The sequence below is a fragment of the Saccopteryx leptura genome, chromosome 4 (assembly GCF_036850995.1).
Source record: "Saccopteryx leptura isolate mSacLep1 chromosome 4, mSacLep1_pri_phased_curated, whole genome shotgun sequence".
Classification (NCBI taxonomy): Eukaryota; Metazoa; Chordata; class Mammalia; order Chiroptera; family Emballonuridae; genus Saccopteryx; species Saccopteryx leptura.
In genome coordinates this window covers 187,226,485-187,251,502 of record NC_089506.1, presented here as the reverse complement: position 1 = coordinate 187,251,502, position 25,018 = coordinate 187,226,485, and the positions used below count along the sequence as shown (strand labels likewise).

At 42.5% G+C, this 25,018-nt stretch overlaps 1 protein-coding gene and 1 pseudogene across 3 annotated transcripts in view; both read left to right on the top strand.

Moving 5' to 3' along the window:
* The first annotated feature begins 4,776 nt into the window (after window positions 1-4,776).
* LOC136402469 (lysine--tRNA ligase-like) lies at window positions 4,777-6,436 on the top strand (annotated as a pseudogene).
* A 348-nt stretch (window positions 6,437-6,784) lies between these two features.
* ZNF394 (zinc finger protein 394) overlaps window positions 6,785-25,018 on the top strand; it is a 481,244-nt gene continuing 463,010 nt past the window's right edge. For 2 of the 3 annotated variants that reach the window (XM_066382179.1, XM_066382180.1), the window contains exons 1-2: window positions 6,820-7,510; window positions 13,403-13,523. In XM_066382179.1, the coding sequence (XP_066238276.1) occupies window positions 7,058-7,510; window positions 13,403-13,523 (574 nt within the window). In that variant the 5' untranslated portion in view covers window positions 6,820-7,057. Of the gene's footprint in view, window positions 7,511-13,402; window positions 13,524-22,550; window positions 23,620-25,018 lie in introns of those variants that run through there. The other variant, XM_066382178.1, reaches the window with a different exon arrangement.

Genomic DNA, 25,018 nt, shown 5'->3' with positions numbered 1-25,018 from the left:
ACCATTGAAAAAACCACCACAGAAGTACATGAGATAAAAAAGATAGCAACAGTGGAAAGATGTATGGAATACAACCAAATAAAAACAAAAGATAGAAAAACAAAAGAGAAGGATCAAACAAGACACAAAACTAACAGAAAGCAAGATATAAAATGGCAATAGGGAACCCACAAGTATCAATAATTACACTAAATGTAAACGGATTAAACTCACCAATAAAAAGGCACAGAGTAGCAGAATGGATTAAAAAAGAAAATCCAACTGTATGCTGCCTACAGGAAACTCATCTAAGTAACAAGGATAAAAACAAATTCAAAGTGAAAGGCTGGAAAACAATACTCCAAGCAAATAACATCCAAAAAAAAGCAGGTGTAGCAATACTTATATCGGATAATGCTGACTACAAGACAGGAAAAGTACTCAGAGACAAAAATGGCCATTTCATAATGGCTAAGGGGACACTGAATCAAGAAGACATACAATTCTTAATATATATGCACCAAACCAAGGAGCACCAAAATATATAAGACAGCTACTTATTGATCTTAAAACAAAAACTGACAAAAACACAATCATACTTGGAGACCTCAATACACCGCTGACGGCTCTAGATCGGTCATCCAAACAGAGAATCAACAAAGACATAGTGGCCTTAAACAAAACACTAGAGCACCTGGATATGATAGACATCTACAGGACATTTCATCCCAAAGTGACTGAGTATACATTTTTCTCCAGTGTACATGGATCATTCTCAAGAATTGACCATATGTTGGGCCACAAAAACAACATCAGCAAATTCAGAAAAATTGAAGTTGTACCAAGCATATTTTCTGATCATAAAGCCTTGAAACTAGAATTCAACTGCAAAAAAGAGGAAAAAAATCCCACAAAAATGTGGAAACTAAACAACATACTTTTAAAAAATGAATGGGTCAAAGAAGAAATAAGTGCAGAGATCAAAAGATATATACAGACTAATGAAAATGACAATACGACATATCAGAATCTATGGGATGCAGCAAAAGGAGTGATAAGAGGGAAGTTCATATCACTTCAGGCATATATGAACAAACAAGAGAGAGCCCAAGTGAACCACTTAACTTCCCACCTTAAGGAACTAGAAAAAGAAGAACAAAGACAACCCAAAACCAGCCGAAGAAAGGAGATAATAAAAATCAGAGCAGAAATAAATGAATTAGAGAACAGAAAAACTATAGAAAAAATTAATAGAACAAGGAGCTGGTTCTTTGAAAACATCAACAAAATTGACAAACCCTTGGCAAGACTTACCAAGGAAAAAAGAGAAAGAACTCATATAAACAAAATCCAAAATGAAAGAGGAGAAATCACCACGGACACCATAGATATACAAAGAATTATTGTAGAATACTATGAAAAACTTTATGCCACTAAATTCAACAACCTAGAAGAAATGGATAAATTCCTAGAAAAATACAACCTTCCTAGACTGAGTCAAGAAGAAGCAGAAAGCCTAAACAGACCTATCAGTAGAGAAGAAATAGAAAAAACCATTAAAAACCTCCCCAAAAATAAAAGTCCAGGCCCTGACGGCTATACCAGCGAATTTTATCAAACATTCAAAGAAGACTTGGTTCCTATTCTACTCAAAGTCTTCCAAAAAATTGAAGAAGAAGCAATACTTCCAAACACATTTTACGAAGCCAACATAACCCTCATACCAAAACCAGGCAAGGATGGCACAAAAAAAGAAAACTACAGACCAATATCTCTAATGAATACAGATGCTAAAATACTAAACAAAATACTAGCAAATCGAATACAACAACATATTAAAAAAATAATACATCATGATCAAGTGGGATTCATCCCAGAATCTCAAGGATGGTTCAACATACGTAAAACGGTTAACGTAATACACCATATCAACAAAACAAAGAACAAAAACCACATGATCTTATCAATAGACGCAGAAAAGGCTTTCGATAAAATACAACACAATTTTATGTTTAAGACTCTCTACAAAATGGGTATAGAAGGAAAATATCTCAACATGATAAAGGCCATATATGATAAACCATCAGCTAACATCATATTAAATGGCACTAAACTGAAGGCTTTCCCCCTTAAATCAGGAACAAGACAGGGTTGTCCACTCTCTCCACTCTTATTTAATGTGGTACTAGAGGTTCTAGCCAGAGCAATCAGACAAGACAAAGAAATAAAAGGCATCCATATCGGAAAAGAAGAAGTAAAGGTATCACTTTTTGCAGATGATATGATACTATACATCGAAAACCCCAAAGAATCCACAAAAAGACTACTAGAAACAATAAGCCAATACAGTAAGGTCGCAGGATACAAAATTAACATACAGAAGTCAATAGCCTTTCTATATGCCAACAATGAAACAACTGAGAAGGAACTCAAAAGAACAATCCCCTTCACGATTGCAACAAAAAAAATAAAATACTTAGGAATAAACATAACAAAGAATGTAAAGGACTTATATAATGAAAACTATAAACCATTGTTAAGGGAAATCGAAAAAGATATAATGAGATGGAAGAATATACCTTGTTCTTGGCTAGGAAGAATAAATATAATCAAGATGGCTATATTACCCAAAGCAATATACAAATTTAATGCAATTCCCATCAAACTTCCAATGACATTTTTTAAAGAAATAGAGAAAAAAATCATCAGATTTATATGGAACTATAAAAAACCCCGAATAGCCAAAGCAATCCTAAAGAAAAAGAATGAAGCTGGGGGCATTTCAATACCTGACTTCAAACTCTATTATAGGGCCACGACAATCAAAACAGCATGGTATTGGCAGAAAAATAGACACTCAGACCAATGGAACAGAATAGAAAGTCCAGAAATAAAACCACATATATATAGTCAAATAATTTTTGATAAAGAGGCCAACAACACACAATGGAGAAAAGAAAGCCTCTTCAATAAATAGTGCTGGGAAAACTGGAAAGCCACATGCAAAAGAATGAAACTGGACTACAGTCTCTCCCCCTGTACAAAAATTAACTCAAAATGGATCAAAGATCTAAACATAAGACCTGAAACAATTAAGTACATAGAAGAAGACATAGGTACTCAACTCAGGGACCTGGGTTTTAAAGAGCATTTTATGAATTTGACTCCACAGGCAAGAGAAGTGAAGGCAAAAATTAATGAATGGGACTACATCAGACTAAGAAGTTTTTGCTCAGCAAGAGAAACTGATAACAAAATAAACAGAAAGCCAACTAAATGGGAAATGATTTTTTCAAACGACAGCTCAGATAAGGGCCTAATATCCAAAATATACAAAGAACTCATAAAACTCAACAACAAACAAACAAACAATCCAATAAAAAAATGGGAAGAGGATATGAATAGACACTTCTCCCAGGAAGAAATACAAATGGCCAACAGATATATGAAAAGATGCTCATCTTCTTTAGCTATTAGAGAAATGCAAATCAAAACGGCAATGAGATACCACCTCACACCTGTTCGATTAGCTGTTATTAGCAAGTCAGGTAACAGCAAATGTTGGAGAGGCTGTGGAGAAAAAGGAACCCTCATACACTGTTGGTGGGAATGTAAAGTAGTACAACCATTATGGAAGAAAGTATGGTGGTTCCTCAAAAAACTGAAAATAGAACTACCTTATGACCCAGCAATCCCTCTACTGGGTATATATCCCAAAAACTCAGAAACATTGATACATAAAGACACATGCAGCCCCATGTTTATTGCAGCATTGTTCACAGTGGCCAGGACATGGAAACAACCAAAAAACCCATCAATAGATGACTGGATAAAGAAGATGTGGCACATATACACTATGGAATACTACTCAGCCATAAGAAATGATGACATCGGAACATTTACAGCAAAATGGTGGGATCTTGATAACATGATACGAAGTGAAATAAGTAAATCAGAAAAAAACAGGAACTGTATTATTCCATACGTAGGTGGGACATAATAGTGAAACTAAGAGACATTTACAAGAGTGTGGTGGTTACGGGGGGGGGGGAGGGGGGAATGGGAGAGGGATAGGGGGTGGGGAGGGGCACAAAGAAAACAAGATAGAAGGTGACAGAGGACAATCTGACTTTGGGTGGTGGGTATGCAACATAATTGAACGACAAGATAACCTGGACTTTTTATCTTTGAATATATGTATCCTGATTTATTGATGTCACCCCATTAAAAAAATAAAATTATATAAAAAAAAAAAAAAAAACAAGTCACACACACAAAAAAAAGAAGAAATAAAAAACAAGTCACGCCTGACCAGGCGGTGGCACAGTGGATAGAGCGTCAGACTGGGATGCAGAGGTCCCAGGTTTGAGACCCCGAGGTCAGCAGCTTGAGCGCGGGCTCATCTGGTTTGAGCAAAAAGCCTACCAGCTTGAACCCAAGGTTGCTGGGTCCAACAAGGGGTTACTCGGTCTGCTGAGGCCTGTGGTCAAAGGCACATATGAGAAAGCAATCAATGAACAACTAAGGTGTTGCAACACGTAATGAAAAACTGATGATTGATGCTTCTCATCTCTCTCTGTTCCTGTCTGTCCCTGTCTATCCCTCTCTCTGACTCACTCTCTGTCTCTGTAAAAAAAAAACACAAAAAAACAAACACGTCACTTCATCCAAGAATACAGTCACCTGCAGCCTGGGGACCACCTGAGTGACATTTTATTAAAGGAAGGTGGCAGGTAGGATCCGTGCTAAAAGAGCTTCTGGGGAAAGCTTATCTTCTATGACCTTCAAGGAGAGAGGGTCAAGTTGCAAGTCATGGTCAATTCTAGAAATTATAAACCAGAAAAAGTTGTTCTTATCAATAACAAACTGTGTCAGGGAGACATAATTGGAGTTCAGGGGAATCCCAGGAAAACCAGGAAGGGTGAGCTGAGAGCTGATCCCTGTAAGATCACACTTGTTTGCTCTCTCCTTGCTTGCATATGTTGCTTCATCTTCACTTTGGCCTCAAAGACAAGGAAACACAATATCATCAGAGATATTTGAACTTGATCCTGAATGAATTTGTTAAGCAGAAATATATCATTTGCTCTAAGATTACCACATACATAAAAAATTTCTTGGATAGTTGGGATTCCTAGAGAATGAAACTCCCATGATGAACATCGTCCCAGGGGGAGCTGTGGCCAAGCCTTTTTTTACCTACCACAATGAGCTGGACATGAATCTGTATATGAATATTGCTCCAGAACTCTACCATAAGAATGCTGGTGGTTGGTGGCATTGACTGGGTTTATGAAATTGGATGCCAGTTCTGAAATGAAGAAATTGATTTGACTCACAATCCTGAGTTCGCCACCTGTGAGTTCTACATGGCCCACGCAGACTATCACAATTTCATGGGAATCACAGAGATGATTTCAGGGATGGTAAAGCACATTGCAGGTGGTTACAAGGTCACCTGCCACCCAGATGGCCCAGGAGGCCAACCCTATGAGATTAACTTCATCTCACCCTTCCAGAAAATCAGCATGGTAGAAGAGCTTGTGAAAGCGCTGGGGGTGAAGCTGCCGAAAACTAACCTCTTTGCAACAGAAGAAACTCACAAAGGTCTTTTTTTTTTCTTTTCTTTTTTTTACAGAGACAGAGAGAGAGTCAGAGAGGGATACATAGGGACAGACAGACAGGAACGGAGAGATGAGAGCATCAATCATTAGTTTTTCGTTGCGCATTGCGACACCTTAGTTGTTCATTGATTGCTTTCTCATATGTGCCTTGACCGTGGGCCTTCAGCAGACCGAGTAACCCCTTGCTCCAGCCAGCGACTTTGGGTCCAAGCTGGTGAGTTTTTGTTCAAACCAGATGAGCCCGCTCAGGGTCCTCAGCATCCCAATCCGACCCTCTATCCACTGCGCCACAGCCTGGTCAGGTGAAACTCACAAAATTCTTGATGATATCTGAGTGGCAAAATCTGTTGAATGGCCTCCACCTCAGACCACAGCCAGGCTCCTTGATAAACTTGTTGGGGATTTCCTGAAATTGACATGCATCAGTACTGCATTTATATGTGATCACCCACAGATAATGAGCCCTTTGGCCCAGTGGCACTGCTCTAAAGAGGTTCCGACTGAGCAATTTGAGCTTTTTGTCATGAAAAAGGAAATATGCAATGCCCACACCAAGCCGAATGAACTTCTGAGAGAGCAACAGCTTTTCTAACAGGCCAAGGCTAGTTACTGGCAATGAGGCCATATTCATAGACGAAAACTGCACTGCCTTGGAATACCCGCTGTCCCCACAACTGGCAGGGGCACAGGCATCAACCGAGTCACCATATTTCTCACAGACTCCAATAACATCAAGGAAGCAGTTGTTTCCTGCCGTGAAACCTGAAGGCAAGAAGGAAAATGTAGCAACTCCTGATACATTGGAAAGCACAACAGCTAGCACTTTTATCTAGAAAATAATTGCAAGTTACATAATTCCCATCTTTGCACTTCTGCAAAATATCAAGGACTGCGAGGGAATTCTTTTCTTGTTTATTGCTATCCATTTGACTACTGCAGTTCAGTCACCAGAGAGAAAAAAGGAATTCAGAATTCCTTTTATTCCTTGTTACTGAATACACCGTTTGTCTCTTTTAAAAATTAACATTCAAGTTTTAAAAGAAGAGTATCATTCAGTTCTGTAACCTGAAGGATTGTAATCTCCACAAAGCAAGGTATACGCAAGAAGAGCATCCCTGGTAAGTGCCGGATGGCAAACCACTAAGATTCATCTCAGTCCTCCAGGACGCCTAGAGAGATCCAGGAAATGCCTGGCAGAATCAGCGGCACACTTCCGGCTTGGGTTACTAGGGGGTTTTTTTGTTTGTTTGTTTGTTTCATCTATTTCTTTTTGTGGTCGCGGGACAAGGTAGGTTCTATGTGGCATAGCTGCGGTTAGGAGGACTCTTGCGGGGGGCCGGGCAGGGTTCGCCTCTGCTTAATGAGGGACGATGAGTTCCGTGGCTTTTTGCAGGGTTTGCTCTCTTTTCACCTGAAGGCAAAACTCCAAGAAAGTCAGCACGTGCCGGAGAAAGATGAGTTCGAGCTTGATCGCAAGTCAAGGGAATGACGCTGAGCCAGGGACCTGGATGGTGGCTGCAGGGGCCAGGGTAGCTGCGCCGGCCCTGCATGATGGACTTTTGATAGTGAAAGTGGAGGAAGACTGGCCTGAAGGTCTGGAATTCAACCCACGGGTAGACTGTCTGGATCCCGAAGCTTGTCGACAGTGTTTTCGGCAGTTCGGTTATCGGGATGTGGCCGGACCCGAAGAGGCGCTAAGCCGGCTCAGGGAACTTTGTCGTCGGTGGCTGAGACCTCAGATGCATTCGAAGGAGCAAATCCTAGAACTGCTGGTGCTGGAGCAGTTCCTGGCCAGCCTGCCCCCGGAGCTCCAGGACCGCGTGAGGAAGCACAACCCGAGGAGCGGAGATGAGGCTGCAGCCATAGTGCGGGCTCTTCAGAGAGCGCTTGGTGGGACCTCACTACAGGTAAGGAGAGAGTATGCCGGTGGTGGGAATGTGGGGGAACAGGAGGTGTATGGATTGCTGTGAGCTTCAGAAAATTTTTTTTCTTACTACGTTTTGTGTGAACTTCAGGATGTGCATAAAACTTTTTCCTTTTCTTAGGAACCAGTAACAAATCCATACAGGAAATGATCCCTAAGTTATAGACCTCTCAGCACAAAACCTACTCGGGAGTATTGTTTACCCGTGTGAGACACATTTGTCTAACTAGATATTGGAGAGAGAAACATGTCAGGATGCTGCAGCAGCAATTCCCCATGACTTAGAATGTGAGGATCCCTTTTTTACTTATTTTTTAATGATGTGACAACTTCCTCTGCCCATTATTGATAATAGTGTTGTAAGGTACCAAAAAACTGCAAATTAATATTAATATTCTGGGAGAAAAGGTCAGGCTTTCCTGTCCTTTCTTTGGAAAACGGAGGAAAAGGAATGTAGAAGTCTCCTGACTTACAAGGACGACTAGGGTCGTTTGGTTTTAAGTTCTCTGAAAGGATTAAGGTTATCTGAAGAACTCCCTTTCTCTTTCAGTAAGAGACCAAATTAACATACCACCCTACACTGATCCTGGCTGTCGCCTCCCTTCCTGGAATGGGAGATTAACGTGTACCTCTAGGCAAAGGAGGAGAGATATATACTAAAGGGATTTGTTAATGTCTTTGATTGTGTTACCTTGAAAGGTTTTTTGGGGTTTTTTTACAGAGACACAGAGAGAGTCAGAGAGAAGGATAGATATAGGGACGGACAGACAGACAGGAATGGAGAGAGATGAGAAGCATCAATCATTAGTTTTTCGTTGTCACACCTTAGTTGTTCATTGATTGCTTTCTCATATGTGCCTTGACCGTGGGCCTTCAGCAGAACGAGTAACCCCTTGCTCAAGCAAGCAACCTTGGGTTCAAGCTGGTGAGCTTTGCTCAAACCAGATGAGCCCAGCTGGCAACCTCAGGGTCTCAAACCTGGGTCCTCCGCATCCCAGTCCGACGCTCCATCCATGGTGCCACCACCTGGTCAGGCTACCTTGAAAGTTTTAACGTTTCTTGTAAATCCCCTAGACCAGTGGTAGTCAACCTGGCCCCTCCCACCCATTAGTGGGTGTTCCAGCTTTCATGGTGGGCAGTAGTGGAGCAACCAAAGTATAAATAAAAAGATAGATTTAACTATAGTAAGTTGTTTTATAAAGATTTATTCTGCCAAACTTAGCAAAAATCCGACATAAAGTACTTGGTAAGTAATTATTATTATATGCTTTAACTTGCTGTAACTGCTTTATAAATTTTATAAAGTTACTTCCCTACTTTATAAATCAACATTACTGTGGAACCAGTGGGTGGTTAGATAATTTTACTAACATACAAAAGTGAGTGGTAGGTATAAAAAGGTTGACTACCCCTGCCCTAGACAAATGTTAATCTTGTTAATATAACGTAAATCTTCTCAAATGTTATGATCTTGTTAATGATTGTGTCATGCTGTCATGCCCCCCCCCCACTTGTATGTGGTCAAAGGGTATATAATCAGCCCCTGAAATATACTCAGGGCGCACGATTTGGGTCTGGAATTGCCCCGTGTTAGCCATATGAAGCCGGCATATTTAACAAATTTCCTCCTGCAATAAAATTCCTCAAAATTCATCTCTACTGGGTATCTCTACATGGACTCGATGAAGTGAGGTATGGTGCCTTTCAGAATCTGGGGTGCAGTACTTTATAACATTAGTAGTCCAGAGAGGAGAGAGGCTGGAAATGGAGTTTATTACTGATCATACTTATTGATAAAGCCTCCATTAAAGTTCCAAGTGTATGGGGTTTAGGGAGCTTCCAGGTTGGTAAGCACATCACTTAACAGAAGAGCAACACCTCCCAGCTCCATGGAAACAGAAGCTTCTGAGCTCGGAACCCTCCCAGACCTTGCCCTATGCATCTCTTCCATCTCACTGTTTTGGGCAGATAAGATATGTTATGCTCACTTTGTTAAAGATGATGCTGCCCACATGAAAGCCTGTTGCCCAGGTAATATTAGTTGCCCTTCTTGCTTGGGATTGGTGTGATTATATTAATGTGTGTTGGGGGAGAGCTTTCCCACCAAAAGGTTTTAAAAGGAGAGATCACGTTGTTCCAGGGAAGAGTGATTACGTTCTAGGAGGAGCCCATGCTGGAGGAGAGCAGAGAAAGGCCAGGTAGAGGAGGCCAGGGGAAGCAGCCAGGATGGCTGAGTGCTGAAGGAGAAGCCAGTTTGTGCAGAGAGGAGATGGGGAACAGAGGTGAATAAGGCTGGTGAGCTAGAAACCTTTGATTCTAGGAAACTCGGATAAGTCAGTGGTTTTGGGAGCCCTGAATGGAAAGGGAAGTATTTTCCCACTGTGTGTATTTCTTGCCCACCAGGTGCAAGCTAGGTTTAAAGCTAATGGCCCAACAGTTCTTGGCTCCATTGTTTCATTACCGTCTGTCTGAATCGAACCTGAACCTGCATGGACCAGGCGGCTGTGATGGTGGCCATGGCTACTGGCTTTACACACTGTTTCTGAGTTATAACCTTGTATAATAAACTGGTAATCTAGTAAGTAAATTGTTTTCCTGAGTTCTGGAGCTGCTCTAGGATATAAATTTTGAACCCAAAGAGAAGGTGGAAAGAAGCTCTAATCTAAAACTGGTTGGTCAAAACAGGTCATGGACTTGCAGTTAGTGGCTGAAGTTGGGGAAGTATTGTTTGGTTCCTGTTCCTCACACGGGCACCACTTGTATGGAGACAGTGACTACTCAGAGACCACATGGAGTGCACCAAGGAACCCAGGGGAGACCGCCTCACAATCCCTTATACAGGTTTCGTGAGACACCCCAACCCCCAGTCCTTCCTGGTATTTATTGACTCACACAAATAGAAGCAGGGATGAAAATGAGGAAGCAGAGAAGAGAATGAGGAAGTCAAGAAGGGGAACTTCTTAGAGCAGATAAAAGAGTAAGGGAAGTAGCTTAAATATCCCCACCTATTAATCAGAATTGCTCTTTCTATCTCTATTGGGTTATGTTCTGCATTCTGTATTTTCTATCAGTGACACCACTGTGGCTTTTGCCTCAGGGCACTGAACTCTATCCCTGTTCTATGTTCCTATTCAGGATCTCTACAAGGAGGGGTTAGTCTTGTAGGACTGACCCCTTAACCCAGTGGTTCTCAGAGTGTGCGCCAGGGCACACTGGTGTGCCCTAGAAGATTTCCAGGTGCACCCTATGGTATTCCAGAGAAATATGTGCCTATTGGGGACCAAAAAAACATGGAGTTTAGATTTTGGGGGGACAGAGGTGTGGGGAATTGACTGTAAGCTGACAGTCTGCCCAACCCTTCACCTCACTTACCTGATTAGGTTGCAAAAGGCTGTTAAGCTGTGGTGTTGGATTGTTTACATTACCCCCCATGTTCCCCAGAAAGATTGGAGGCAAGTTTCTTCTATCTTTTGTTTGGTGTAAAGTTAAGATGATATGTATGGTGGGGGTTTTCTGCACTCAACACAATTAAGAGTAAAAAAGAGAAATTCTTCAATGTATTGACGAAGAAATGAGAATTTGTCTTTCAAATATATGCCCAAACATTGAAGAAATCACTTCACATAGGCTCATGTTTCTCATAAACACAGAATGAAAAAACTTAACACATTTGCTCCAGGACCTGCCTAATTTACTAAATCTTACTAAGAATGTATCTATGTATATAAAAAGATAACTTTCTTGTCATTTTTTAATTTTTAATCCCTCTTTTTTATGAATTCTAAAAAGCATAACTCAAAAAAAGTAACATAAAAATGTTTTTTAATGTCAAAATAAATTTAATTTTGTTACCATAAAAGCAGACTTGGACTTTATATTTTTCTTTAATATTTGACTTAATTATTATAACATATTTCTCAGAAATTTATATATAATGCACCTACAATTACTTGTAGAATTTTTTTTTTTTTTTTTTTGTATTTTTCTGAAGCTGGAAACGGTTAGGCAGTCATTCAGACTCCTGCATGCGCCCCACCGGGATCCACCCGGCATGCCCACCAGGGGGCGGTGCTCTGCCCATCCGGGGCATCGCTCTGTTGCAACCAGAGCCACTCTAGCGCCTGGGGCAGAGGCCATGGAGCCATCCCCAGCGCCCGGCCCATCTTTTGCTCCAATGGAGCCTCTGCTGCGGGAGGGGAAGACAGAGAGACAGAGAGGAAGGAGAGGGGGAGGGGTGGAGAAGCAGATGGGCGCCTCTCCTGTGTGTCCTGGCCGGGAATCGAACCTGGGACCTTCGCACGCCAGGCCGACGCTCTACCACTGAGCCAACCGGCCAGGGCCACTTGTAGTATTTTAAATGTGCCCCAACTTCTAAAAGTTTGAGAACCACTGCCTTAACCTGTGGGATCTGAGCCCAGCTCCAGGCAAGTAGTGTCTGAATTGAGTTAAACTGTAGGGCACAGCTGGTGTTAGAGAATTGTTTGATGTGTGGAAACACATACATCTGGTGTTAGAAGTAAAGCAGTGTTATAGGGAAGTATTCAGGGCATTAAGAGTAGAGGAGACACACAGGAGTGTGGTTTCGTTTACACAGAGACAGAGGAGAGGCTCAGGGGGAAAAGACTACACTGAGGTGGACATAGGAGGCACTGCATGCCACAGGAAACCTGTGGGAAATACACCAGGCTGGTCAGGAGGCAGCTGACGGGCGCAGGGGGAAGAGTTTAGGCCAGAGCCTGAATTGGGGTTTCAGAGGGAAAGGAAGGACATGGCAGAAGTGGTTACTTGAAATAATTTTAGTTAGCTGTAAATTATTGCAGTGGTTGGTAGTTAGTTGCCTTGGTACCTGGCCGTGGGCTGATTAAAGCAGAGGAATCTTGCCTCCTTGAGTGTACAGGCCAGTGAGAGAAATACATCTCTGGATTAACCAGTGTCAGTGGGGCCCCCTCCTCTAAAAATTGGCTAGTCCCAGGAGGGGCAGTCTCCCCAGCCAGAAAGTTCTTTTTTTTTTTTTCTTTTTTTTTTTTAAGATGTCAATACATAACAGAAAATATAACAAAACATAACAGATCCTTGGAGTCAGTTTGTGAGTTATCACTGGAACCTAGACAACCATCTCCCTGCCCTAGTTTTAGAACCTTCCCTTTCTAAGAACTGTGGCTTTACCTTCTGTGAATAATCAACTTACATTTAGATAAGCCACCTCAAAAGGTCGTGTTGTGCAATAGTCAAGGAAGGGAAAGGAAATTTTACTGAGTACTTGCTGTTGGTCAGGTATCTTCAGTCTTCTTGAGACATCTGTATCCATTTCACACGTGAGGAACCTGTCAGGGCCAACTTTGGAACTTAGAACTCTCTGGTTATCTGTACATCTTAAATCTGTATCAGATTTCCGTCTTGATAAATCATAGTGGTGTAACTCAAATGAATATTGTGCTCTTACCCAAATTAGTGTAGCCAGTCCACAGAATGGCTTTTTGGGATTGCAGGAGAATGGCGGCCTCCGTATTCAGTCACTTTGAAACTCCCCTATCAGTACAAAATTCACTGAGAAAGACCTGTTTGTTACTTTTTTTTTTTTTATTCATTTTTAGAGAGGGGGAGAGAGGAGAGAGAGATGGGGGGAGGAGCTGGAAGCATCAGCTCCCATATGTGCCTTGACCAGGCAAGCCCAGGGTTTCGAACCGGCGACCTCAGTATTTCCAGGTCCACGCTTTATCCACTGCGCCACCACAGGTCAGGCTGTTACTTCTTTGGCAGTGCTTCCACCTCAGTACTGACCGACTCCTCCTCTGGAGTCTGGCCTCATCCTGAGACCAGTGGTAAGGCTGTACTGGGACAGCAGGTGCTAACAGGAAATCTCTTTTTGTTTCAGGGTTTGGTGAAGGTCGAGGATGTGTCTCTAACCTGGGAGGAGTGGGAGCGTCTGAACCCAGTTCAGAGGGAATTCTACAGGGAAAGCACACTGAAGGATTATGGGAACACAGTCCAGACAGGTAAGTGTTGTGACTTTGCTTGTTTCTAGCTGTGTGTCATTTGTGAAGAGTTTGCTTCAGTCTGATCCCTGAGCCAGTCTGCCATTCACAGACATAGAGTCTCTTATGATCTAAGCAAGACCTTTCCTGTTCTGAATTGTTAGGTGATAGATTCAGCTTCTTCAGATTATGCTGATGCACTGCCCACTGTGCTAAGAGAGCTGCTAGATTCAGCTTCTTGTTTTGACGCAGTTTTTTTTTTAACATTTTATTTTATTTTATTTTTAGCGAGAGAGGGACAGATAGGGACAGGCGGACAGGAAGGGAGAGAGAGATGAGAAGCATCAATTCTTGACACACCTAGTTGTTCATTGGTTTTTTCTCATACGTGCCTTGACTGGGGAGCTCCAGCTGAGCCAGTGACCCCATGCTCAAGCCAGCGACCTTGGACTTCAAGCAAGTGACCTTTGGGCTCAAGCCAGGGACCCCACGCACAAGCTGGTGAGCCCATACTTAAGCCTGTGACCTCGGGGTTTTGAACCTGGGTCCTCTGTGTCCCAGGCTGATGCTCTATTCACTGCGTTACTGCCTAATCAGGCAATTTTGATGCATTTTTAATACAGAAAATTATAAAACTATAATGGGCAACTGTGTATCTACCACCAGGTTTATCAGATTTGGCTTCATATTTTTTAAAAATAAATGTTACAGTTATAGGTGAAGCCCTGTTTACCGTCCCTGAAGGCTGTTCCTTTGCTCCTTTTCTAGAGGTAACCAATATCCTGTTTTCATATATATTTATCATTTCCATGTATGTTTTATATTCTTTCTACATATTCATGTAGCCACATTCTCTCTCTCTCTCTCTGTATAATTCTTTTATACTTTTCCTTTCCCCCAACATTACATTTTTTAGCTTGATCCGTGTTGATACATGTAGCTCTAGTTTATTCATGTTAACATCCATATATTCATTGTAAAATATTCCAAAGTTCATTTGTCCATTCTCTTATCAGTGGACATCAAGGCCTCTAGTTTTTTCACCATTACAAACAGTATTACTATGAACATTCTGTGTCTTTCTCCCTATGGTCATGTGTAGGAGTTTCCGAAGGGAATATTCTTAGGGATATTTACCATCTTGCCATCCAAAAGGATACCAGCAGTATATAAGAATTCTTCTTTCATCATATCCCTGTCAACCTTGGTGTTCAACTGATGGCATGATGCCTTAACACAGTAGTCCCAAATATTCCTTTTAAAAGAAGAAAAAGATTAAAAATAAAATGGCAGTAAACACATATTTATCAACAATGGAATCTAAAAAAATAAATAAACGAGCAAGCAGACCAGAAACAGACTCATAGATATACAGAATGTTTTGACAGTTGCCCAATGGGAAGAGGGCTTAGGAAGATGTGTGAAAAGGGTGAAGGGATTAAGTCCAAATTTGTTGTTACAGAATAGTCGTGGTAACAAGTACAGCACGGGGAATAGAGTCAATAATATCCTAATAACTGTGGTGTCAGATGGGTGTGAAAGTTAGCAGGATGGTCACTTAATAAGTTGTATAATATCTAATCACTGGGGTGCACACCTGAAACTATGATATTGTATTTCAACTATAATTATAAATTAAAAATAATATAAATTTTAAAAAATGGTTATGTCAGTGGATCTCAAACTTTTTGAAGTCGGGGCACATTTAAAATCCTACAAATAATTGTAGGCACACTATATACAAATTTCTGAGAAATATGTTATAATAATTAAGTCAAATATTAAAGAAAAAAATATAAAGTCCAAGTGTGCTTTTATGGTATATAATGAAATAAATATTACAAAATTAAACTTATTCTGACATTAAAAAACATTTTTACGTTACTTTTTTTTTTTGTTTTATTTATTTTTTGCAGAGTCAGAGAGGGATAGACAGGGACAGACAGACAGGAACGGAGAAATGAGAAGCATCACTCATTAGTGGTTTTTTTGTTTTTTTTCAGGGACAGAGAGAGAGTCAGAGAGAGGGATAGATAGGGACAGACAGGAATGGAGAGAGATGAGAAGCATTAATCATCAGTTTTTCGTTGTGACACCTTAGTTGTTCATTGATTGCTTTTTCATATGTGCCTTGACCGCGGGCCTTCAGCAGACCGAGTAACCCCTTGCTCGAGCCAGCGACCTTGGGTCCAAGCTGGTGAGCTTTTTGCTCAAGCCAGATGAGCCCACGCTCAAGCTGGCGACCTCAGGATCTTGAACCTGGGTCCTTCCGCATCCCAGTCTGACGCTTTATCCACTGCGCCACCGCCTGGTCAGGCATCAATCATTAGTTTTTCATTGCGCGTTGCAACACCTTAGTTTTTCATTGATTGCTTTCTCCTATGTGCCTTGACCATGGACCTTCAGCAGACCAAGGAACCCCTTGCTGGAGCCAGCAACCTTGGGTTCAGCTGGTGGGCTTTTGCTCAAACCAGATGAGCCCGCGCTCAAGCTGGCAACCTCGGGGTCTCAAACCTGGGTCCTCTGCATCCCAGTTATCATTATATATATATAGATACATTCTTAGTAAGGGTTAGTAAATTCGGCAGGTCCCAGTGTGAATATGTTAAGTTTTTTCATTCTTGTGTTTATGAGAAACATGAGCCTATGTGAAGTGATTTCTTCAATGTTTGGGCATATATTTGAAAGGCAAACTCTCATTTCTTCATCAATACTTTAAAGAATTCTTCTCTTTTTACTCTTAATTGTGTTGAGTGCAGAAACCCCCCACCATACATATCATCTGAACTTTACACCAAACAAAGGATAGAAGAAACTTGCCTCCAGTCTTCCCTGAGACATGGGGGGGGTAGGGTAAACAATCCAGCACCACAGCTTAACAGCCTTTTGCAACCTAATCAGGCAAGTGAGGTGGAGGGGGGGGGGGTGTTGGGCAGACTGTCAGCTTACAGCCAGTTCCCCACACCCCTGTCCCCCAAAAATCTAAACTCCAAAAACCCTGTTGGATTTTTGGTCCCCAACAGGCACATATTTCTCTGGAATACCATAGGGCGCACCTGGAGATCTTTTAGGGTGCACTAGTGTGCCCTGGTGCACACTTTGAGAACCACTGGGTTATGTCATGCCTCCGCTTGGACCTGCAGTACTCATTTGATACAGTAAAAAGCCTGTGATGCCTAATGTGACATAATGTGACATGGCCCTGTGACCTTGCCAGCCCATCTCCTACTCTCTCCCTCGTTATGATCCAGCTCCACTGACCTTGTGTTTGACCATAGCTGGCAACTTTGCTTCGTGGTCTTCACTCTCTCTGATCCCTCTTTCTTCCTCCAGATCTCTACTAATCAAACTCCTTGATTTATTTCAGTTGCAGTTTGCTACCACTGTTTCCTCCTCCCACACTGCTGACTGATCCCTTGCCTTGCTTGACTTCGTACCATTTATTACCCTGTAACATCCTATGTAATGTATTTATTTTCTGACCACCCCCTCTAGAATGTAAACTCTACAAAAGGAAAGACTTTTGACTGCTTTTGCTGCGACACCTTAGTTGTACATTGATTGCTTTCTCATATGTGCCTTGACCTGGGGGCAATAGCAGACTGAGTGACCCCTTGCTCAAACCAGTGGCCTTTGGGTCCAAGCTGGTGAGCTTTGCTCAAACCCTAGCTTGAACGCTCAGATGAGTCCGCGTTCAAGCTAGGGTCTCGAACCTGGGTCCTCTGCATCCCAATTCGATGCTCTGTCCACTGCGCCACCGCCTAGTCAGGCGACTTTTGACTGTTCTGTTCATAAATATATTCCAAATGCCAAGTATAGTGCCTGGCATAGAGTAGGTGCTCAATAAATACTGTTTATATTAATTAATGAATGGTATCTGGTGGTTTTAACTTGCCTTACACTGATTTCTACTGGGTTAGTTGGGTTGCATACGTTTCAGATATATATATATTTCCAACCTCCCCCCCAGAGAGAGAGGAAGGGGAGAGAAACATCAATTTGTTGTTCTACTTATTTATGCATTTATTGGTTGATTCTTTAAAAAAAATTTTATTGATTGATAGGAAGGGAGAAAGAGAGAAACAAACATTGATTTGTTTTTCCATTTAGTTTTGCATTCATTGGTTGATTTTTATATGTGCTCTGACCAGGGATTGAACCCACAACCTTGGCATATCAGGATGATGCTCTAACCAACTGAGTTACCTGGCCAGGGCCCTTTCAGATATATTTTGGACTTTCTGGTTTCCTCTCCTGTGACTTGCCTGTTTATAGCCTTATTTCCCCCTCCTTATCTCCATTATCTTCTTAAAAATTACTTTGTGGTCAAATCATCTTAGGAAAATTCCAGGCCCTTCTCAATCCTGGTCCCAACTTTGCAGACACAACTTTAAAATCTTTTTAACTCTTTCCAGTGTTACTTATTTTCATATTTCTAAATAAGATAGCTTGTTCTGCTATTTTCACCCAATTTTAGTTACTATCTGTTAACTGCCTACTGAGAAAAATGAGTTCTGTCCCTCAGTCATGCACATATTTAGCGGTCTGTAATTCTCTCATTATAGATGTCAGTCTTTTTGTTCATGAATATAGTTTCAGTATTATGCCAAATAAATACTATCTATATTCACCCATATATTGAATAACTTGTTTTACAGCTTTTACACTTTTACAGTTTTCCTTGGAATTAAAAATGCCTCCTAGCCTGACCAGGCGGTGGCGCAGTGGATAGAGCGTTGGACTGGGATGCAGAGGACCCAGGTTCGAGAGCCCGAGGTCGCCAGCTTGAGCGCAGGCTAATCTAGTTTGAGCTAAAGCTCACCGGCTTGGACCCAAGGTCGCTGGCTTGAGCAAGGGTTTACTCGGTCTGCTGAAGGCCCATGGTCAAGGCACATATGAGAAAGCAATCAATGAACAACTAAGGTGTTGCAACGCGCAACGAAAAACTGATGATTGATGCTTCTCATCTCTCTGTTCTCGTCTGTCTATCCCTCTCTCTGACCTCTGACTCTCTCTCTCTCTCTGTTCCTGAAAAAAAACCCGCTTTTGCATGTGCCTACTTCTCTAACTCCTGAACACTAGTTCACCCACAAGCTCTCTGTTAGAAATGTAAAGCTCCTCTCAGTGTATCCACATATATCAGATATGCCATCATTTTCATATCCCCTTGGAGAGGCCCCAGAAGCTTCCTCTGCACCAGTGTGATTAGGTTTCTTCAAACCTGTTACACAGCTATTGTTCTAGAACTTGCCTTCATCGTCACCCTGGAAATTCCTTTCTTCTTTCCTGGACCCCATACCATTTTCTTCCTTAGTTTTATCCCCTTGATTTGATGGAGAACGTTTTCTGGTGTGTTCCAGAGAATATATACTTGAGAGCTAAATTTTTGAAACTTTGTGAATGTCAGAAAACATCTTTATTCCTCTCTCATATTGGGATTATAGTGTGGCTGATACAGTATTCTATGTTAGAAATAGTTTTACCTTTGAATTTTTAAGACAGTAAATTTTCTAGCTAGCTTGTCATGTTGCTATTGAGAAATCTTATATCACTGTGCTATTTTATCCTTAGTATGCAATCTACTTGTTCTGTGTAGTAGCCTTTAAAAGCTTTTCTTTCTGCTAATATGAAATTTCACAATAGATGTAGCTTAGTGTGAGATGTTTGTTTTTTCATTCATTGTTCTGAGTAGTTGGTAGGCCCTTATAATAAAGACACCCATATCTTTAAGTGGTGAGGAATTTTGTATAGTATTCTTTTATTTATCTATTTACTTATTTTTATCTCATTTTTACTGTGTTGTTTCTGGGATTTCTTTCAGTTAGATGTTGGAACTCGTGGACTGATTGTAAAAAAATCCCCCAATCCTCTTCCTATTTCTTTATTTTTTAACTTTCTAGGACCGTGATGGCGAACCTTTTTATAAAAACTGCCCCCTTTTGCAGTGCTGGTCACCCTGGCCTCTCCTGCCCACAGGGACCAGGTTGACCAGCACTGCAAAAGTAGGCGGTTTTTATAAAAAGTTCACCATCACGGTTCTAGGAGATTTAAACTTTATTTTCCAACTCTTATATTGAAATATTTTTGCTTTCATTCATTTTTTTTTTTTTTTAATTTTTTTTTTTTTTGTATTTTTCCGAAGTTGGAAACGGGGAGGCAGTCAGACAGACTCCCACATGCGCCCACTAGGGGGCGATGCTCTGCTGCAACCAGAGCCATTCTAGCGCCTGAGGCAGAGGCCATAGAGCCATCCTCAGCGCCTGGGCAAACTTTGCTCCAATGGAGCCTTGGCTGCAGGAGGGGAAGAGAGAGACAGAGAGGAAGGAGAGGGGGAGGGGTGGAGAAGCAGATGGGCGTTTCTCCTGTGTGCCCTGGTGGGAATCGAACCCGGGACTCCTGCACGCCAGGGTGACGCTCTAGCACTGAGCCAACCAGCCAGGGCCCATTCATATTTTTTTAATAAAGAATTTATTTATTTATTAATTTATTTTTACAGAGACAAAGAGAGTCAGAGAGAGGGATAGACAAGGACAGACCAGAACGGAGAGAGATGAGAAGCATCAATCATTAGTTTTTCGTTGCACATTGCGACACCTTAGTTGTTCATTGGTTGCTTTCTCATATGTGCCTTGACCACAGGCCTTCAGCAGACCGAGTAACCCTTTGCTCAAGCCAGCGACCTTGGGCTCAAGCTGGTGAGCATTTGCTCAAGCCAGATGAGCCCACATTTAAGCTGGCGACCTCAGGGTCTCGAACCTGGGTCTTCCGCATCCCAGTCCGATGCACTATCCACTGCGTCACCGCTTGTTCAGGCTTATTTATTCATTTTGAGAGAGAGAGAAGAGGGGAGGAGTAGGAAACATCAACTCCCATATGTGCTTTGACCAGGCAAGCCCAGGTCAAACTGGCAACCTCAGTGTTCCGGTCAATGCTTTATCCACTGTGCCACTACAGGTTAGGCCTTCATTCAAATTTTCGAGAGCTTTTTCTTCTTTAGAGGCTCCTTTTTTGGCTCTGGCCAGTTGGCTCAGTGGTAGAATGTCAGCTCGGTTTGTGGATGGTGGATGTCCCTGGTTCAATTCCTGGTCAGAGCACACAGAAGTGCTCATCTGCTTCTCCCTCTTCCTCCTCTCACTTCTCCCTCTTTCTCCCTCTTTCTCTCTCTCTCTCTCTCTCTTTCTCTCTCCCAATTCTACAGCCATGGCTCAATTGGAACAAGTTGGCCCTGGGCACTGAGGATGGCTCCATGGCCTCCACCTCAGGCACTAAGAAGAGCTTGGTTGCTGAGCAACGGAGCAATGCACCAGATAGGCAGGGCATCACTCCGTAGTGGGCTTGTCTGGTGGATCCTGGTCTGGATACATTGGGAGTCTGCCTCTGCCTTCCCTCCTCTCACTGAATAAAAAAAAAAAGATATCCCTTTTCTTATAGCCCCCTTGTTTCCTGGATGTGTAGTGTCTTCTCTTATTTACCTGAGAATAGATTATTAAATTTTCTCATTTTGTTTATTGCATGTTTTCATTGGCATTTCTATTAAAGGTTTTCTTTAAATGTTGGTAATCTTTCACTTTCTGTTTGTATTTAATAGTCAAATATAAGAATTTTGACTGGAGGCTCTGGCCAGTTGGCTCAGTGGTAGTGTCAGCCTGGCATATGGATGTCTCAGGTTTGATTCCCAGACAGGGCACACAGGAGAAGCAACCATCTGCTTCACCCGTCCCCCTTCTCACTCTCTCTCTCTCTCTCTTCTTCCCCCCCCTTCTCTTTTTCTCTCTCTTCCTCTCCCACAGCCATGGCTCAATTGGTTCGAGCACATTGGCCCCAGATACTGAGGATGGCTCTGTGGTGTCTCAGCCTCAGGCACTAAAAATAACTTGGTTGTAAGCATGGCCCTAGATGGGCAGAGCATCACCCCTTAGGGGATTGCCAGGTGGATTCTAGTTGGGGTGCATGCAGGAGTCTATCTCCCCTCCAATTCTGACTGAATTGTGGTGATCTTCAGTATGGGGTCAGCCATCAGGTCCTGTCAGTATTTCTAGTCTTTTGGCCTGGGCTGGTGAGTTTTACCCTAGAGAGATTATTCAACAAATATTTTATTGAGTATCTTCATTGAACCTGGTGCTATTCTAGATGAGCATACAATAAGGCTTAAGCATCTGAAATCCCTGCTATAAAAGTTTCTGTCCTTTCTGTCTAGACTGCAGGTGTCCCCAAACTACGGCCCGCGGGCCGCATGCAGCCCCCTGAGGCCATTTATCCCGCCCCCCACCGCACTTCCGGAAGGGCCACCTCTTTCATTGGTGGTCAGTGAGAGGAGCACTGTATGTGGCAGCCCTCCAACTGTCTGAGGAACAGTGAACTGGCCCTCTGTGTAAAAAGTTTGGGGACCTCTGGAGAGGATACTTTGGGGCCAATAGTTTAAGGCTGAGGAGAGGACAGTACTTTGAAGTTCTTCCGTTTTGTACGTTTTCACTTGATTATCTTGATATGATAGAGGTACTTATTGCCTATTCTTAGCTGTGCCTGATGTCCCTAATCCAGAATTTACCTGGTTTAGCCTTCCTGTAAACTAAGAATTCTGGTGTATTGAGTGTTTCTTTATCGACTGAATCAGTCCTAGATGTCTCTTCCACATAGAACTTGCCTTCAGACATTGAAGGCTCCTGGTATGTCTAATACTATGTAACTCATCACACAAATAGAATTTATCTTGTTAAGCCAACCTTCAGACATAAGATAAAAGCTATACCACGTCTCCTGACACCCCTTCCAAATTTGCCTGTCGTAATATGGTGACTCATACAACAGTGGATTGGGGCAGGGGGACAAGAGATGGGTTGGTGGAGCCCAGGCACAAGTATAAAAGCAGAGAAACGCGGTTTGTACAGGAAAGTGTGAGCACATCTGACAGGTAAACTAAAACAGTTTAACTTCGGGGTGATTTCATGGAGATTAAAAAGGTTATTGGGGGACTGTTTCTGCTAGTACTTGTCTATTTCACTCTTAACACAGGATGAACTGTCAGCAATTTGTATTCTAATATTTCAGGTTTGGAAACCAGAACTGAGAACCAAGAGTTGATTCTAAAGCAAGAAATTCTAGAAGAGGAGCCACAGATGCAGCTACAGGAAGAGTCCCAGGGGAAGGCTCCCCTATTGTGCAAGTGTGGTGACACCCGGGAGGACAGGCTAGAAAAGCACGCAATAAGCCCCTTGTTCCTGAAACGTGAAGATTCTCCTGAGCAGCAAGGACTCCCCAGCATCTCGGATCTCAAGACCGGTCCCCCTGAAGAGGGGGACTCCAAAAATAATGTATTTGGGAATAGTGCCAGAAGTTCAGACTTGCTTCTTTGTCAGCATGGCCTGAAGGCAGAGAAGTCCATTAATGGTGATGACCGTGGCAGCAAGCGCCAACAGGGCTTAGATGGGCTGAAACCTCACAGATCTATTGACAGTGAGGATTTCCATACTTCAGGCCTTTTTGAGACCCAGAGGCAGCGCCGGGAAGAAAGACCTTATAAATGTGATAACTGTGGGAAGAGTTTCAAACAGCGTTCTGACCTCTTGAAACACCAGAGAATCCACACTGGCGAGAAACCCTATGAATGCCAAGAATGTGGGAAGAGCTTCAGTCAGAGTGCTGCCCTGGTTAAACACCAGAGGACACATACGGGGGAAAAGCCATACACATGTCCCAAATGCGGGGACAGCTTCAGACAGAGCTCACATCTCAATCGGCATCAACGAGTCCACTTAGGAGAGAAACACTATAAATGTACTGAGTGTGGGAAAACCTGCCGTATTTCCAACCGTTTTAGACATCAGAGAATCCATAAAGGGGAGAAACCCTACACATGTGAAGAATGTGAGAAGACCTTCAAACGGTGCGCAGACCTCTCTAAGCATCAGAGAATCCACACTGGGGAGAAGCCTTATGGGTGTTCTGTGTGTGGGAAACGATTCAGTCAGAGTGCAACCCTCATTATCCACCAGAGAACTCACACTGGAGAAAAACCTTGTAAATGTCTTGAATGTGGGGAAAGCTTTAGACAAAGGCCACATCTTCTCCGACACCAGAGGATCCATAGAAATAAAGTCCCATCATTTTGACATGTTTCTGCATGAGTTGTTTTTTTGTTTGAGAGGAGGGGAGATAGTGAGACAGACTCCCACTTATGCTCATACTAGGATCTACCCAGCAACCCTCTCTGGGGTGGATGCTCAAGTACCAAGCTATTTTTTGCTCCTAAGGCTGACACTTGAGCCACTGGCTGCCAGAGGGAAAGAGGGAGAAAAGGGGTAGAGGGATGAGGAGAGACACAGATGGTTGCTTCCCCACTAGTATTGATCTTGGGACGTCAATACACCACGCTGACACTTTGTCCACTGAGCCACCAGCCAGGGCCTGAGCTGTTTTATTCCTTTTCTTTTTTTCATTGCCCAGAGAATACTTTCTCTCAGTTTTGGAATATTTCAGTCAATTGTGCATCCTCTTTCCTTGGATCACACCCAAGATAAATTCAGTCTGACTTAAGTCTCAAGACATATGCTCATAGAGTATTGCTGTGAAGGAGAAACATGTAAGTTGGGAGCCCCTCCAGTAAGTGGTTCTGTGGAGGAGACTTCTGAGAAGTTAGGGCTGATGCGGACAGAGCTCTGTCCTCGTCTCTTCATTCTTCCTATCGCTGTTACTCTTGGACCAAATCTTGCTCACTCCAATTACTTCTCTAAGAATTCATTTTGGTCACTTAGATTTGTCTTTTGTGGTACTCCAGCCCACTGGGAACTACCAGTGTTGCGTGGAAAAAAACCTACTCAAGACACAAACTTATGTCAAGGGGCAGGGGGGGGCTGCCAAGGGAGGCCCAGAACGTCCTGAATCTCCTCCCTTAGCTTTTATTACCAGAAGCAGAACAGAGGTAACGGGATTGATTACGAGTGAGGGAGATCAGGTGAAAGGGGAAGAAGGATTAATGGCTGTTTTGTTGACATGCAGGAAAGGCTAAATTGATCAGAACATTCTTTTGCTAATTAACAAACACAAAGGAAGGGGCAATCCAGAACCTCAGGCTCATTTTCTAAAGCCAGCCACGTGCATTCCTTTGAGTCCGCACAAAGGTCACCCACTCACACTTTCTTGGTGTTTGCATCCAAGAGACATTCACTCAGGGCTTTTAACTAAAATTCCCCAACCCAAGGCATAGAGCAGGGGTCCCCAAACTTTTTACACAGCGGGCCAGTTCACTGTCCCTCAGACCGTTGGAGGGCTGGACTAAAAAAAAAACTATGAACAAATCCCAATGCACACTGCACATATCTTATTTTAAAGTAAAAAAACGAGAACAAATACAATATTTAAAATAAAGAACGAGTAAATTCAAATCAACAAACTGACCAGTATTTCAATGGGAACTATGGGCCTGCTTTTGGCTAATAAGATGGTCAATGTCCGGTTCCATATTTGTCACTGCTAGCCGTAACAAGTGATATGACGCGCTTCCGGAGCCGTGATGCGTG